The sequence below is a fragment of the Ambystoma mexicanum genome, chromosome 8, assembly GCF_040938575.1.
Source record: "Ambystoma mexicanum isolate Mex_15411 chromosome 8, UKY_AmexF1_1, whole genome shotgun sequence".
NCBI lineage: Eukaryota > Metazoa > Chordata > Amphibia > Caudata > Ambystomatidae > Ambystoma > Ambystoma mexicanum.
In genome coordinates, this window is record NC_090929.1 from 1,683,192,117 (window position 1) to 1,683,209,111 (window position 16,995).

At 51.4% G+C, this 16,995-nt stretch overlaps 1 protein-coding gene across 1 annotated transcript in view; it reads left to right on the plus strand.

The window, feature by feature from the left end:
• The window catches only part of HTRA1 (HtrA serine peptidase 1), a 515,752-nt gene that overhangs the window by 281,688 nt on the left and 217,069 nt on the right, over positions 1–16,995 (plus strand). Inside the window, exon 5 of the mRNA XM_069611985.1 lies at positions 9,746–9,778. Within this exon, the coding sequence (XP_069468086.1) occupies positions 9,746–9,778 (33 nt within the window). The remainder of the gene's footprint in view (positions 1–9,745; positions 9,779–16,995) is intronic.

Sequence of the window (16,995 nt, forward strand, 5' to 3'; positions counted from 1 at the left end):
TCGCTGACTCAATGATATTGATGGTTCTGCGGATGTTGTCTTGGGTGCTCCATCCCGGTATGAAAACTGCTTGGTCTGGGTGAATGATCTCCGGGAGGGAAGGGGCCAGCCGATTTGCCAGGATTTTGGTGAATATTTTCGCATCAATGTTAAGGAGTGTAATGGGCCTGTATGATGCGCATTGCGTTCGGTCTTTCCCTGGTTTTGGGATCAGTACTGTAATCGACTCATTCATGGATGCGGTCGTGGAGCCTGTGGAGAGGAAAGAATTGAACAGTTTTGCCATTTGTGGTGATAGCAGGTGAGCAAACTTTTTGTAAAATTTTGCGGAGAACCCATCTGGCCCGGGCGTTGAGTTTTTCAGGTGGCAGATCGTTTCGCTGACTTCCTCCGCTGAGATAGGAGCCTCCAAGTCGGATAGTGATGGGTTTGACTTAGATTTTGGAATCGGGGCCAAGAATTGGGTGATAGCTGGATTTGACGTCGGGGGTCCCGACATGATTTGCTTGTGGTGCTGGACCATTATCTCGAGTTTGTCAGAGTCCAAATGGTGGAGGGAGCCTCTGTTGCCCGCTAGGACTTGGATGTGGTTCCTGGTTTGGAGCTTTTTCAGTTTGTGACTAGGAGCCGGTTCGCTTTGTTGCTGTTAAGGTAGTAATACTGTTTGTTGTAAATTAGTGCTTTAGTGGCCCGGTCTGCTAGGTGGATCTCCAACTCTCTTTTAGCTCTTTTCAGTTCATGGTGGGTCGTTTTCATGTAGCGTTGTTTGAGCTTATTTTCTAGTTCTGAGAGTTTTACCTCTAACTTTTGTTGCTTTAGCAGATTTTGGCGCTTAAGTCTAGCCGTTGAGTCCATCGCCACCCCTCGAATCACAGGTTTCATGGCATCCCATATAGTTTCCATTGAGGAGTCTGGGGTTATGTTCTCCGTGAAGTAATTCTGAATCGCCTCCGTGATGTCAGAGCTGGCTACTAAGTTGGTAAGGATATAGTCTTGCAGCTTCCATTGCCTCTGGCTGGGTTCTGGAGCTCCATGGAGAAGCAGCGTCATCGTGACTGGTGCATGATCCGAGATTGCTATAGGTCCGATGTGGATGTTATCCACACAGGGGGCCTATTTGTTGGCGGTTAACAGAAGGTCGATACGCGAGTAGCCTCGGTGAACATGTGAGAAGAATGTATAGTCCCTTTCTCCCTGGTTGCATAATCTCCAAATGTCGATCGTCTCGGTTTCACGCAGGAATTCCGCCAGGGCCAGGGATTTGCCGAAGTCATCCCTCGAGGTAGGGAGCGACTTGTCCACCCTCGGATCTGGGGGGGTGTTGAAGTCTCCGGCGATTAGCAAGTGGCCAACCGAGAAGGCCGTGATGGTCGGGAGGAGATTATGGAGGAATTGGTCTTGCTCTTTGTTTGGTGCGTAGATAGCCACCAGAGTGATCGGTAGTTCGACAAGGAGGCCCCTCAGGAGTAGGAATCTGCCCTCCGGATCTTTTTTGGTGGTGATCTGCGTTAGTGGGAGGTCTTGACCTTGCAATATAGTGACTCCTCTCTTTTTCTGTGTAGCGGAAGCGAAGTAGCATTTCGGGTAGCGTCGGAACCGTAGACGCTTTTCGTCTTCCACGATCAAGTGTGTTTCCTGCATGAAGACAATGTCCGCGGCAAGCTGGTCCAGTTTGTGCTCCACTGACTTACGCTTTCTTGGTGCGTTGAGCCCCTGCACGTTCCAGGTCGAAATAGTAAGGGTTTTGTCTATTGAACCCATCCTCTAAGATCTAAGTAAGGTGTATCGGCCTTGAAGATTTCTTGTTCCTTGTCTCCCAGTGCTGAGTTCATCAGTTCTCCCCTAATTGTGAGGATCTCCTCTCCTTTACATCCCCCCTCCCTCCTCTCTCCCCCCCCAAACAACAACAAGGTTTCCGGACCAGCCTTCGATCAACGGGGCATCCGGCCGGTACCGGTGGGTTAACTCTTCTTGGAGGCAAACATTGCCTCTGCTGTTGACCAGTAAACTTTCAGGTTGAGGTTAGTGAGCCCCTTTGATAGGTACCATTTGAGACTCTGTGATGCCCCCACATGGGCGGAGGGCGGACGGGCTAGGAGGGGGCCAGGGGCACAAGTCACCCCCGTTCCGGAGGACCCAAGGATTGGGCCGGATCCTCAACGGTTGTTATCTCGTTTCGGCCTGCCCGGAGGGACTCGGGGCCTGCGGCGCCCCGACATCTTGGTCCAGGCTTTGGTGGGGTCCCCTGGGGATCTCTCCGGGGCCCCTGAGCTTTCGGGGAAGGGCCCCTCCTCACGCCCCAGGTTCATGAATCGCTCGGCATCTCTGGGGGAAGATATAGTCCAGGACTTGCCCTCCCAGTTGAAGATTAGAGAGGTGGGGAAGCCCCAACGGTAAGTTGTTTTCCTCTGACGCAGCCATTCGCACCATGGCGCCAAGCCACGCCCCCTTGTTTTGTGGGTTTAATGATTTGTAGTTTCCGGTGATCGGTCATGACTGTTACCGTGTGACGGGCTCCAAAGAGATAGTGGGCCTCATCACGAGTTTGGCGGTAACCCTTAAATGCAGCGGTAATGTTATCACTGCTGCATTTAAGGGTCTGCCAAATCACGGGCTTGGTGGATTTACCCCCAGTTCTGAGCTGGGGGCAAATCTGCTGTGATTTTACTGATTTCCAGCGCTATTAACGCTGGCGGTAATACCGCCAGTGGTAATAGCGCTGAACATTCCCCATTGGGCCCAATGGGGAATGGGAAATTCCTTAATGGGCCCAATGGGGGATGGGGACTTACCGTTCCGCCAAACCTGTGATCTGGCCCTAATAGTGCCAGGGGGTTTGGCGGTAGGGCTAATAGCTCTGACGGTAATACCGCCGGGGTTAGCGCCCAACTCGTGATGAGGCCCAGTGTCTTCACTCCTCAAATGCAGATTTTACCGCAAGAAATTCCCAGTCGGCTATAGTATAATTCAATTCTGCTGGAAGTAGTTTACGCGAATGGTAAGCCACAGGATGTAGTAAGCCAGACTTGGGTTCACGTTGGGGGAGAACCACTCCCAGTGCGTAACTAGACGCATCCGTTTCTGCCACAATGTGCAGAGTCAGATCTGGATGTCTGAGTACCGGTGCAGAAGTGAATGCCAACTTGAGCTGTTGAAACCCATGTTCGGTGGAATCATCCCAAAGGAACGTCCGACCTTTTCGGAGAAAGGCAGTGATTGGGGTTACCAATTCTGAGAAGTTCTTAATAAAACGCTGGTAAAAGTTTGCAAATCCTAAAAAGTACTGCACCTCCTTGACTGAAGTGGGCGGCTGGCCAATCCAACACTGCTTGAACCTTTTTCTGGTCCATCTATACCCCAGATGGGGTTAAGAAGTACCCTAGGAATTCCACTGTAGTGCGATGGAATTTGCACTTTTCCAGTTTGGTGAACAGGTTGTGTTCTCTGAGACGTTGTAGCACTGCTTTACATGTTGTACATGTTTTTGCATGTTTCATGAGTATATTAAGATGTCATCTATATACACCACTGCGAACACGTCCAAGTATTCGCGAAGGACCTCATTGAGGAAATGTTGGAAGGCCGCAGGGGCAATGGAGCATCCCTGAGGTCTAGCTTTGTGCATACCGCTGCATCACGTACCTGATCTAGCAGAACTGGTATCAAGGGTAGTGGGTACCGATTTTTCACTGTGATGCGGTTGATTCCGCGGTAGTCAATACAGGTTCTGAACTCGCCGATCTTCTTAGGTACAAAGAAGAGTGGCGACGAGACGGGAGAATTAGAATGCCTGATAAACCCACTACGAAAGTTGGAATCGATATAGTCCTTCAGGCGTGCCGTTTCAGCCTCCGTAAGGGCGTAGATGCGACTAAAAGGTAGTACTGCCGTGGGCTCTAGATCGGTACGACAATCGAATGATCGATGAGGTGGTAATGTTTCAGCAGCTTGCGATACTTGTGATACTCAGGTGGTAGGTCACTAAGGTCTTGAGTATTTTCCAGCAGGACAGATGGTTCACCTGTGGTCAGTGGTGTTTTCGGGATGATGCAATGCTTTTGGCAATCTGGTGAGGATAAATTCATGGTGCCCCTGGACCAGAACACCTGCGGATCATGTTTTCGGAACCAGGAAAGCCCCAAAATGATGCCAAACTTCTATGAGGTCAAATTGCACCTTTTGAAGGTGGTTCTCCATGCAACGCAACGTCAAAATCTGTGTGCTCTGAGTTATGGTTCCTAAACATAATGTAGTGCCATCTACTGCTTGCACAGCTTCTGGTGGCTCCTTTGAGCACAACGGCACGCCTAATTTGGCAGCATAGTTAATGTCTATGAAGTTCCCAGTGGCCCTTGAGTCTAGGAGTAGAGAAACCTGTACCTCTTGATCAAGGAAACCCAGGTACCCAGTAAGGCGACGTGCAGCGCATAGTTGGCATAGCCTTTGGTTGGGGCTGCTAAAACTTCCTGGCTTGACTGTACGACCCCTACAACTGTCGAGCCAAAGCGTTTTGCTGCATCTTGGGCTTGGAGTGGCACTCCCGAATGAAATGACCAGTGCTCACGCAGTCTCAAACACTACACCCGCTACCAATACAGTTACCCACTGCTAACACTTGGTTTGGTTTGGTTTGGTTTATTCATTTGTATTGCGCACCAGACCCGAGGGTATAAGGGCGCATGAGCAGCAAGGTTATTCAAAGCTTGGTTACAGGTTGCTTATACATTGCGTTACATAATTACAGTGTGACAATGAAGGACATGTGTACAGTTTGGCAGGAAGGAGATAATGCAGTACATATATTTAAAGATTTACATATATTTTTCAAATTTAAAATTAAAAATTTACAAATTTACATATAAGCATACAATGCGGAGAGCAGCCGTGTAGTGTTAGAGGTGTTAATGGTTCGTGTTCTTTAACCAGTGGATGTAGTTGCGTCTGAAGTGTGAGTAAGATTGGGGAGTTCTGAGAGATGGTGGTAGGGAGTTCCAGTGTTGAGGTGCTTTCACCTGGAAACTGTTGCCGCCCATTTTGGTGCGTTTAAACCTGGGGACAGTGAGCAGGTTAGCGTTGGAGGTTCTGGTGGGTCTGTTGGGGGTGTGTTTGCATATTCTGTCTGCCAGGTAGCGTGGGGCAGCGTTATTCAGGCATTTGTGGGTGAGTGATGCTACTTGAAGCAGGATTTTGTCTGTTGTGCTGAGCCAGTTATGGGATTTCCTGATATTGGAAATGTGTTCCCTCCTGGGAATGTTGAGCGCTGCCCTAAGAGCGTTGTTTTGTAACGTCTGAATTTTGTTGGTAATTTGCCTGCTGGCTCCTATGTAGAGGGCGTTACAATAGTCCAGTTTGGATAATACCAGGGCTCTGGCTAGTGTAATGCAACTCTGGGTGGAAAGGAAGGGTTTGGCTGCTCTTATAAGCTTACATGTGTAGGCCGTGGAGGATGCCATCGAACTAACCTGTTTGTGGAAGGTCAGGGAGGAGTCAAGGTATATTCCTAGAGTTTTCACTTCTTTGGAAACCTTAATTAGGTTCCCGTCTATGATGAAGTTGGCGTAGTTGTGGTCGAGTTTGGTTAGGTTGGAGGTGGAACCAAGGATGATGAGTTCAGTTTTGTCATCATTCAGGCATAGACTGTGTGAAGCCATCCATGCCTGGATGATGAGATACACCTTGTTCACCAAGGCCAAATCCTGGTTGTAATCTCCTGTAAACGGGATGAGGATCTGTGTATCATCGGCGTAGTTGGTGTAGGTGATACCCAGGCCATCTAGATCGTCAAACAGGGGCTTTGTGAACACATTGTAAAGAGTGGGGGAGATGCACAAGCCCTGTGGGACTCCACACGTGATGGGGAAGGGCTCGGCGGCGGCAGAGGAGGAGAAGACACGCATGGATCTGTTGTTGAGGAATGACTCAATCCAGCTGATGGCTTCTTGTGAGAAGTGGGCAGCTGAGTATAAATGATTGCATAGGATTTTATGGTCAACTAGGTCAAACGCTGCGGAGAGGTCTAGCAAGAGTAGTAATGCAGTTTTCCCGTTTTCTCTAAGGGCGTCTATTTGGGCTTTCAAATCTATCAGGGCGGTTTCAGTCCCATGTTGGGGTCTGAAGCCTGATTGTTTTATGCCTAGGAGGTGGTTTGTTTCAAAATACTTTTGGATTTGTTGGTATGCTGTCTTGTCTAGTATTTTGAGCAGGAATGGGACGGTGGTAATCGGTCTGTAGTTGGTCAGGATGGACGGGTCGAGGGAAGGTTTGTTGAGGAGAGGGAGGACCCAAGACTCTTTGAGAGGTTACTGGGGACTGTTCCTGAGGAAAATGAGGCATTGATGAGTCTGGTGATGAATGGCGAGAGGTCTCTTGCCGCATCTTTAATGATTTGTGAGGGGCAGATATCGCCTTTGCAGTTAGAAGGTTTAAGTCCAAGAATAATTTTTTCTACTTCGAGAGTAGAGACTTTGGAAAAGCTGAAGCGAGCAGTGTTGTGTGTGTGGTGTGAGGGTGGAGGGCTCGAGTGGGCGTTGATGGGGTTGGTGAGTTTGGTGAGGGAGTCTTGTTTTTAATTTTAGTTTGAAGGCCGGTGACTTTGTTGTTTAGTGCATTTTGGACACTGGTGCACCATTGTTTGTTCTTAACGCAAGTATCTGGAATTATCACCAGTGTTTCCAATTCTTTCAGGATAGTAAATAATTCTCTGGAGCTGGAATTGGATTGTGAGATTCTCTGGTTATAGGATTCTTGTTTGGCCGCTATGATTTATTTTTTATAGTTGGCCGTTATTTTGTTAAGCAATAGTTTGTTGTGGTCTGTCGGAGACTGTCTTCCAGTTTACGCTTTTCCAATCTAAGGGTTTTAAGATGGCTGGAGAACCATTGGTTGAGGTGCTTTTTAGGTTTGCATTTTCTGAGGTTCAGTGGTGCAATGGCATCTACGGCTGTGTGCATGGGTTGTTATAGCCTTCTACGAGGTCATAGGGGTTAGAGTCAGGGAGTTGGTTGAGCGTAGGAAGAATGAGCGGGATCAATTTTTCCACTGTAATGTTTTTTTTTGCTTCTTGTGGGGATGGCTGCAGCTAGTGCCATGTTGGTTATGGGGCTTGAGGCCTCGAGTGAGAAGGAAAGGAGATGGTGGTCAGTCCAGGATTGGGGAGTGTTATTAGTGATCGATACGGCACAGTTGTAGTCTGCTATCCAGTCAAGGGTTCTCCCTTTGTTATGGGTGGGTCTGGATACTTTTTGTGTGAAGCCTAGTTCAGACAAGGTGTTACTGATGAGGGTGGCTTGATTGTCTTTGGGGTCTTTGTAACCTAAGTTGAAGTCTCCCTAAGAGGAGGCATTGTGAGGAGTTTTTTAGGTTGTCGGTAAGGATGGTGCTGAGGTCTTCCTCGAAGGATCCCAAGGGTCCAGGTGGTCTGTATAGTAGGTGAATGGATATAGTTTGGGAGTTGGCAGTGGGTAGCTTGGCTGTAAGTGATTCGCATGATGGGAGGTGTGTAACGGAGTTGAGTCTGATGTTAAGGTGAGTCTTGGCAATGATGGCCAAACCTCCACCTCTAGCATCAGTTCTGTCCGCTCGGATGATGGTGTAATCAATGGGGATGGCTAGCGAAAGGGCTGGGCCTGCGGCTACATGAAGCCAGGACTCTGTTATGGCTAAGAAGTCTAGATCTTCAGCTAAGATGTGATCAGCGATGTCCGTGGCATGGGCAATTATGGAGCAAGCGTTAATGAGGGCACCTTTTATAGGTGGGGTATTGGTTTTGGCAGAGGGGGTGGGGGTGGTTGCTGTAATGAGCGCTTTGTTGTTGGTTGTAGTGGTGTTGAGGGGTTTAAGTTTAGGTTTTTTAGCGTAAGGTTAGCGCAGGCGCTAATGGAGGTTCGGTTTGTGAGTTTGGATTGTGTGGAGTCCCTGGCTCTAGGCTCATGTATTTTGGGAAGTCTGGATCGCAATCTGGTCAGCCTGTCCGAGAGGCATGGGGGAGAGAGTAGGGTAAGCATGATTGTGGTGCTAGGCTCTGTGAGGGTGGGTGATGCGGTGCCTAGGCTGATCAAGTTAAGGGGTGAACTGGGCAGGCATGCAGAGTTGGTGAGGTGGAGAATGATTCTCAGTACTATAGAGTAAAGGCCCGGGAGGAACATTGTGTAAGGTGGGTAAGATGCAATGTGTGCCCTGTCTAGGGTCAAAATCTAGCAGTGGGCACGTAAGTGTAGTTAGTGCAGCCTGCCTGGAATAGCACTTAGTTCAAGTAGCGCATGGTTGCAGATTAGCGTACAGGCATGCAAAGTGGCCTTTAGATTCAAAATAGCAAGCGTTTGCAAATTTAGCACAGCACTAGGTTTAGAGTGACACCGGAGTACCAATTAGCATCTACGATCAGAGTAGCACATGAATTCAGAGTAACACAGGTTTGCTGGTTAGCATCTAGATTCAGAATAACACCTAGATTCAGAATAACACCTAGATTCAGGATAGCACCTAGATTCAGGATAACACCTAGATTCAGAATAACACCTAGATTCAGAATAACACCGAGATTCAGAATAACACCTAGATCCAGAATAACAGTTAGATTCAAAGTAGCATACGTTTGAAAATTAGCACAGCACTAAATTTAGCGGCTATAGAGATGTGTAGCACGATGACACATAAATGTAATGAGCCCTGGAGGCGTAGGCATGGTATAGTTATCCATCAGGGTGCAAGGGTCTGCTGGCACATTCAAGGAATTGTTGCAGACGCTAGTCGGCGGTCAGGCAGAAATGAGTGCAAGCAGCAACGTGGGCGAGATTAGGCTAGAGCATAGACACAGCTAAAACAGGTCATTAGGTGGTTAGATGTAATACAGGTATGCAGTAGTAGTGGTGCGGTAATGCAGGAGGACGTTCATGAAGTGGGTACTGTGCGGCGCCGACAGTCCACAGATGGGTGAGGTGGAACAGATTAGTGTTAAGAGCAGGTTAGTTCACTGCAAGGTAGGGTACATACTGTGGTGGCACCGGATAAAGTCCAACCGGCAGAGTTTCTAGGCGTTGGCGTCTGGCCGGACTGGACAGGCACAGGACAGGTGTAGTCCTTGTTGCACGGTCCTTTGTGCGTGGGACGGCTCACGCCTCACGGTTCAGCGTCGTGGAAGATGAAGAAAAAACAGTGCAGCCAATCACACGGCTGCTTGGTTCTGTATGGTGCTAGACGGCAGCTCGCACTGGTGGGGCGGCCATCTTTGGGAGGTGCAGTGCCGAATTAGGGATAATGGTGGCACAGCCTACACGGCTTGGTAACGGATGAAATGGGCACGGTCCTGATCGAGTGGAACTCTATAACGCATCCGGTCTCAAACACTATACCCGCTACTAACACAGCCACCCACTGCTAACACTTGCAGTCTCAAACACTACACTCGCTACCAATACAGTTACCCACTGCTAACACCACCAGGCCTGGATTGCACATGCATTATCAACACTGCCCGCCCTGAACATTTGCTATCACTGCCAGGTCTGAGCAGTATCGCTACTGCTAACTCTACCGGCCCTCACACACTGTTAATGCTGCCAGCTTTGAACGGACACCCACTGCTAGTTACACCAGCCCTGAACAGTGTATCCACTGCAAACACTGCCAGTCCCCGAACATCACACCCATACCAACACTGCCATCCTTGAGGGCTCTATCCAGTGCCAATGAAGTCAGTCCGGATGAGTATACCCATCACTAACCTGTGTGTTTTTATTCTTCACAGTATGGGAACTCAGGAGGACCTCTGGTGAACCTTGTAAGTACCCAGATTTTTATTTTATTGAAAGAAATCTCTTGCGTGTCTGGCGTGGGACTGGGGGGCGGGCGGCGGGGGGAGGGGGTGCCTGGCATTGAGTGTCTGGCGGGGCATGTCTGGAGGGGCATGTCTGGAGGGGCGTGTCTGGTGGGGCGTGCTTGGCGGGCCATGTCTGGTGATTTCCTGCTAAAATCACCGGGTTGGAGGCCTCCCGCTGAGAAAAGGCAGCAAAGTGTTTCAAGTGCGGGGAGCTCGGGGGTGGGACTCTTAAAAGTGTCCTGGTCTACATGTTGGGGGTGGCCCAAACAGTGAGGGCCGAGGCCTGAAGAGGCGCTGCCTGACCTAAGCAGCACACCCCGAGAACCTGCAGATAAACTGCCAGGCACAGCTGTTGCAGGTGCACTTCCGCGCTGGAGCAGGTCTGTGGCTGCTGCACTCCCCGCTCTGGAGCAGATGCATACATTGATCTGGGGCAGGTGAACTCCTGTGTCTGGAGCAGAACAGGGTGTGCGCCGCCTGGCACAAGAGAAGGTGCAGTACCTGTTCTGGAGCAGGTGCACTACCTGGGCTTGATCAGTGCACCCTGGCTGGAGCAGGGGCACTCTCAGGGCAGGTGCAGTCCTGGGGCTGGGGCAGGTGAACCCAGTGGGCTCCTACACATAAACTCCGAGGATGGATCAGAGGAACTTTCAGGCCTGGGGTAGCAGCCCTCCCAGGGCTGAAGAAGGTGCACCCCTGGAATTATAGTAGGGGCACTCCCGGGGCTGGAGAAGGTGCACCCCCCAGATTATAGTAGGTGCATTCCTGGGGTTTCAGCAGGTGAACTGCCAGGGCTGGAAGAGGTGCACCCCCAGATTATAGTAGGTGTACGCCTGGGGCTGGAGAAGGTGCACCCCTGAGATTATAGTAAATGCATGATGTCTGGGGCTGGAGCAAGGTGCACTCCCAGAGCTGGAGAAGGTGCACTCCTAAAATCACACTAGGTGCATGACTGGGGCTGGAGCAGGTGCACCCCGGGAATTACAATATGTGCACGTCTGAGACGGCAACAGGTGCACTCTTGGCACTGGCATAACTGTGTCCTCGAAGGGGTCCCCTGAGAATAAAAAAAAAAAATGTTTACAAAACATTTTTAAAAAACAGAAAAAAATGACGTTTAATACTTTTTTACAGAAATAATTTCTTTATGAAGGCAGAGTGACTAAAAAAAGATTCCATTTCTTTATGAAGTCCGAGGGCTCCCCCACCTCATGACGTGGAAGCCTAAAGGCTAGCGGCCTCCAAGGCATGGGGCAGGGAGCCTATGACTTCAAAAAGAAATTGGGCCTCATTACGAGGTCGGCCGTAACCCGCCGGTGCGACCAGCTGTTTGCCGCCGACCTCGTAACACCATTTCCAACACCTAGCTTCCCGGTGCTACCAGGACATTACAAGTGCCGCCGGATCGGGAAGCTAGGTGCTGGAAAATGTTTGTCCCCATGCGTTCATGGAAGCACCGTCACTGTCACTAACGGTGCCGGGGCTTCTGTGATGAGTCTGCCTACTGGTGCCGCTGCGCCCGCCATTATCAGACCTGTCGAGCGCAGCGACCCCAGCAGGCAGACTCTGAGTGTGGTGGTCCGGAAACACCAGACAAGTGTCCTTGTTTCCAGACCACCACACTCAGAATGAGGCCCATAGATTCTGTTTGAAGTCACTCTGCCTTCATAAAAAAATTATTTTTCTGGTTTGGTCCTTTAACGGAAATAATTTCTTATGAAGTCAGAGTGACTGCAAAAAGAAACCATTTCTTTTTGAAGTAATGGGACTCCCCTCCACCCTATGACACGGGGGTCTCTTGGTCCTCTGCAGATGACGGAAACAAGCATTCCTGGCTACTGCAGGGAGCTGAAGGTCTAGTTCCCTGGACCAATGGATTAAAGGTAAGAATCTGGGCCTCATTACGACCCTGGGGCTAATGGGTTAACGGCGCCGTAAAAGGCTGCGGCGCCGTTAACCCATTAGCGCCTAATTGCGAGGTCCCTTTGCGGGACCCGACCTTAACGGCTGGTCTAGACCAGCCGTTAAAGTAGGGACCCGCAAAGGGACCTTCGCGGTAAGTATGGTACTGCAATTTGCAGTACCGTACTTAGCGCCTTCGCCATTCCCATTATGCCCTATGGGGCAAAAATGGGAATGGGGACGGGCCATGGGGAAATACCGCCCCGCCAACCTTGGAATGGGGCGGTATTTCCCCATTTCACCATGGCGGACATGTTATGATACCGGCACCAACCATGGTGCTAATAGCGCCATGGTTTAGCTCCGGTATCGTAATGAGGGCCTATGTATTTTCTTTAAATGTGTGTGCGTGCATGTAAGTGTGTGTATATGTATGTATATAATATGACGTGCATTAATGAGTGAGTGCATGATGCGGCCTGGGTATGCCCGTGTGTGTATGGTGAATGTGTGCACACTCAAATGAAGGGGTGGCTGGTTGTGCATGTGTGAGTGTATGGTGAAAAGGTGCAGACTTAAATGTATGGGTGGCTGCCTGGGTGTGCCAGTATGGTGAAAGGGTACACACCTAAATGTATGGGTGGCTACCTGGGTGTGCCTGTATGGTGAAAGGGTTAACACTTAAATGTATCGATGGCTGGGTGTGTGTGTATGTGCATGGATGGTGAATGGTGTGTGCGCTTTTGTTCAGGGGCTCAACAAAACCTACATTTCGGGAGACCGCTAACCCTTCAAATGTGGGCAGAGGCGCTAACTTCACGAGTGGAGGGGGAGGGGCAAACTTATTTGTTTGGGGGCATCTAACTTCTTTATGCATTCACATGAGACTATTCTAGTGCAGCATCAATGTTACAAGCAGTTAACTCTCTCCTTTAAGTCTGGAAGCACACACTTATGGACTGCTGTGATAATGAGCGGTCTCCTGTCCCCCCTCTACCCTTCCAATCACTCCCCAGGCATGCAAGTACTAAACCCACATCACGATTTCAACTACCTAAATACGAACAGTGAAATGCTTTACGTTACACAGGCGCTATTTAACATCTGTGTCCTGTTCTGTCCAGCGGCATTGTAGGTCAGCCAGGTCGAGTCAACAAAGCCCAAAATGTCAGGGGTGGGGGAGAGCACTGACGCCCACTCAGATCAATGGTCTTGTGCTACTGCTTGTGTTTAATGCCATGATTGCTTATTGGTAATCTTGATTACTCATATCCCCATTCTTCCTCATCCCAGTACTTGTGTATGAGTCACTTTGCCACATACACCAGTACGGGGATAAGGTAGGGAGCATGGAGGTTATGCCTGGCTTAGTTACCTGTAATCTCCCTTACTTCTAGCCCCACTATTCCTCATCCTTGTATTTACCTATGAGGGAAGGTGCCTTATATGTCAGCACTGGGACAAGGAAGAGGGACATGGAGGTTATTCTGGGCCGATGTGCTGATTTTGGGGTTTGGAGCAGGGGGTTGGAGGGAGAGGGGATGTGTGGGGGGAAGGGATTGTAGGATACATCGTAATGGCAGTCGATCTCGAGGCTAAGCAGGCATGATATGTGGTATTAGCTGATAGAGAGGCATTTTGGTGCAGCCAGTCTAGTCATTGCTTAGTTTGGCTTGAGTTTCTTTAACTGGACATCTTAGATAAAGCAGTTCTGCTTAGTGTAATTACCTGGCTAGACTGGCATTTGGTTGCTGCCAGTCTAGCCATTTCTTACTGTGTTGTTGTGTATTTTTCTGGGCATCTGTGATAAAACAACCATGATAAGTGTTATTGCTTCAACTGCCATTTTGGTGCAAGCAGTCTAGGTATGTCTAAATGTGGCCTGACATGCTTTACTGTAATATGTTATTACGTGTCTAGACTGGTCTACATTGTACAGCCAGTTGGACATGTTTTCGTTATGGCAGCATTTTTAATAGCAAAGCATTCAATTAATGAAAGCATTAAGGTTCCTGTGCACTGTTGGTGACTTGCATGTATTGGATTTTTGGACTGGTGTTACCCTACAAAACAATTGCAAACACTCTGGCTTTTTAGCCAATTTTTCTCAGAAAGTGTGCCTTATAATGCATTAAAATACACACATATATATGTGCTGCTCCTAGTACAGTGTGCGGCATACCCTTGAAGCAGCACGCTCGTGCGTACTGCGCAATTGTGGTAATCGAGGCCGGCCCAGAGTGCGGCGCGACCAATGATTTGTTGCCAAACTGGGGGTGTGGAGGAGGCCCTCACCCGCAGGGGTGGGGGGGCAAATGTTGTGTTACGCCACTGACTCCTGGGGCTAGAGAAGCTGCACCCTCAGGGCCGGAGAAGGTGTACCCCAGGGCTTACAGTCGGTGCACTCCCGGGGCTGGAGCAGGAGCATTCCCTGTGCTAGAGTAAGGGCACTTTCAAGGCAGGAGCAGGTGCACTCCTGGGGGTGGAGCATGTAAGCTCAGTGTGTTTATTCAGGTGAACTCCCAGGGATGAGAAGATGAACTCTCAAGGCTGGGGCAGCAGCATATCTGGGGCTGGAGAAGATACGCTCCCGCATTACAAGAGGTGCACTCCCTATGATCTGGGTTGGAACAGATGAACTCTAAAGGCTGGAGCAGGTGCACTCCTGGGGCTGTAGCAAGTGCACTCCTGGGGCTGGCCCAAGTGCCTTCCTGGTGCTGGCGCAAGTGTTCTCCTTGGGCCTGAACAAGTGCACTCCTGGGGCAGGCACACGTGCAGTCCTGGGGCTTGAGCAAGTGCACTCCTGGGGCTTGAGCAAGTGCACTCCAGGGGCTGTAGAAAGTGCTCTCCTGGGGCTGACGCAAGTACATTCCTAGGGCTGGAGCAAGTGCACTCTCGGGCTGGAGCAAGTGCACTCCTAGGGCTGGAGAAAGTGCACTCCTCGGGCTGGAGCAGGTGCACTATCTGGGCTGGATGGAGCAAGTGCTCTCCTGGGGCTGGTGCAAGTGCACTCCCGGGGCTTGAGCAAGTGCACTCTCGGTCTGAAGCAAGTGCACTCCTTGGGCTGGAGCAGGTGCACTACCTGGGCAGGCTGGAGCAAGTGCACTCCTCGGGCTGGAGCAAGTGCACTCGCAGGTCATTCGCAGGTACACTCCCGGAGCTGGAGCAGGTGCACTCCTGAGGCTGGCGCAGGTGAAACCCTAACCTGTAGACAGTCACTCTCATAGCTGGTACAGGTGCATTCCTGATATTGGATCAAGGACATTCTGAGGGCTGGAGCAGATCCACTTTAGGGGCTGGAGCAGTACACCTCGGGTCCGGGTAGGTGCCCACTCAGGGCTGGGACAGCCACACTCCAAAGGAGGAATTATCTGTACACCTAGGACGGGAGCAGCAGGTTCACTCCCAGGACTGGGGCAGGAACGACCCCAGAGATTGGGTCGGTGCACTGCAGGGCTGATGGAGGTGTACTTGCACGGCTGTAGCAATTGCAGTCCCGGGAGCAGCAGGTTCTCTCCCAACGCTGCGGCAAGTGAACTCCAAGGTCGCATGTAGAGGATCATCTGCCCCCCATAGGCCACTGAGCAGGAGCGCCCTACTTGGGCTGGTGTTCCCCATGGGGTGCTGAGCAGGAGTGTCCTACTTGGGCTAGTACTCCCCATGGGCCGCTGAGCAGGAATGTCCTACTTGGGCTGGTGCCCCCAATGGGTTGCTGAGCAGGAGTGTCCTTCATAGGTTGGTGCTCCCAATTGGTCGCTGTGCAGGAGTGTCCAACGTAGGCTGGTGTTCCCCATGGGCCGCTGAGCAGGAGTGTCCTCCATGGGCTGGTGCTCCCCATGGGCTGCTGAGCAGGAGTGTCCTCCATGGGCTGGTGCTCCCCATGGGCTGCTGAGCAGGAGTGTCTCCATGGGCTGGTGCTCCCCATTGGTCGCTGACCAGGCGTCTCCTGCTTGGGCTGGTGCACCCCAAGGGGCACTGAGCAGGAGTGTCCTCCATGGGCTGGTGCTCCCCATAAGCCACTGAGCAGGAGTGCCTCTATGGGCTAGTGCTCCCCATGAGCCGCTGAGAAGGAGTTTCCTACATGGGCTGGTGCTCCCTATGGGTCGATGAGCAGGAGTGTCCTCCATGGGCTGGTACTCCCCATGGGCCACTAAGCAGGAGTGTCACTATGGGCTGGTGCTCCCCATGGGCCACTGAGCAGGTGTGTCCTCCATGGGCTAGTGCTCCCCATGGGTCTCTGAGCAGGAGTGTCTCTATGGGCTGGTGCTCCCCATGGGTCGCTGAGCAGGAATGTCCTACTTGGGCTGGTGCTCCCCATGGGCCGCTGAGCAGGAGTGTCACTATGGGCTGGTGCTCCCCATGGGCCGCTGAGCAGGAGTGTCACTATGGGCTGATGCTCCCCATGGGCCGCTGAGCAAGTGTGTCCTCCATGGGGTGGTGCTCCCCATGGGCCACTGAGCAGGAGTGTCTCTATGGGCTGGTACTCCCCATGGGCCGCTGAGCAGGAATGTCCTACTTGGGCTGGTGCCCCCAATGGGTTGCTGAGCAGGAGTGTCGTTCATAGGTTGGTGCTCCCAATTGGCCGCTGTGCAGGAGTGTCCAACGTAGGCTGGTGTTCCCCATGGGCCGCTGAGCAGGAGTGTCCTCCATGGGCTGGTGCTCCCCATGGGCTGCTGAGCCGGAGTGTCCTCCATGGGCTGGTGCTCCCCATGGGCTGCTGAGCAGGAGTGTCTCCATGGGCTGGTGCTCCACAATGGTCGCTGACCAGGAGTCTCCTGCTTGGGCTGGTGCACCCCAAGGGGCACTGAGCAGGAGTGTCCTCCATGGGCTGGTGCTCCCCTTAAGCCACTGAGCAGGAGTGCCTCTATGGGCTAGTGCTCCCCATGAGCCGCTGAGAAGGAGTTTCCTACATGGGCTGGTGCTCCCCATGGGTCGATGAGCAGGAGTGTCCTCCATGGGCTGGTACTCCCATGGGCCACTAAGCAGGAGTGTCACTATGTGCTGCTGCTCCCCATGGGCCACTGAGCAGGTGTGTCCTCCATGGGCTAGTGCTCCCCATGGGTCGCTGAGCAGGAGTGTCTCTATGGGCTGGTGCTCCCCATGGGTCGCTGAGCAGGAATGTCCTACTTGGGCTGGTGCTCCCCATGGGCCGCTGAGCAGGAGTGTCACTATGGGCTGGTGCTCCCCATGGGCCACTAAGCAGGAGTGTCACTATGGGCTGGTGCTCCCCATGGGCCACTGAGCAGGTGTGTCCTCCATGGGCTAGTGCTCCCCAT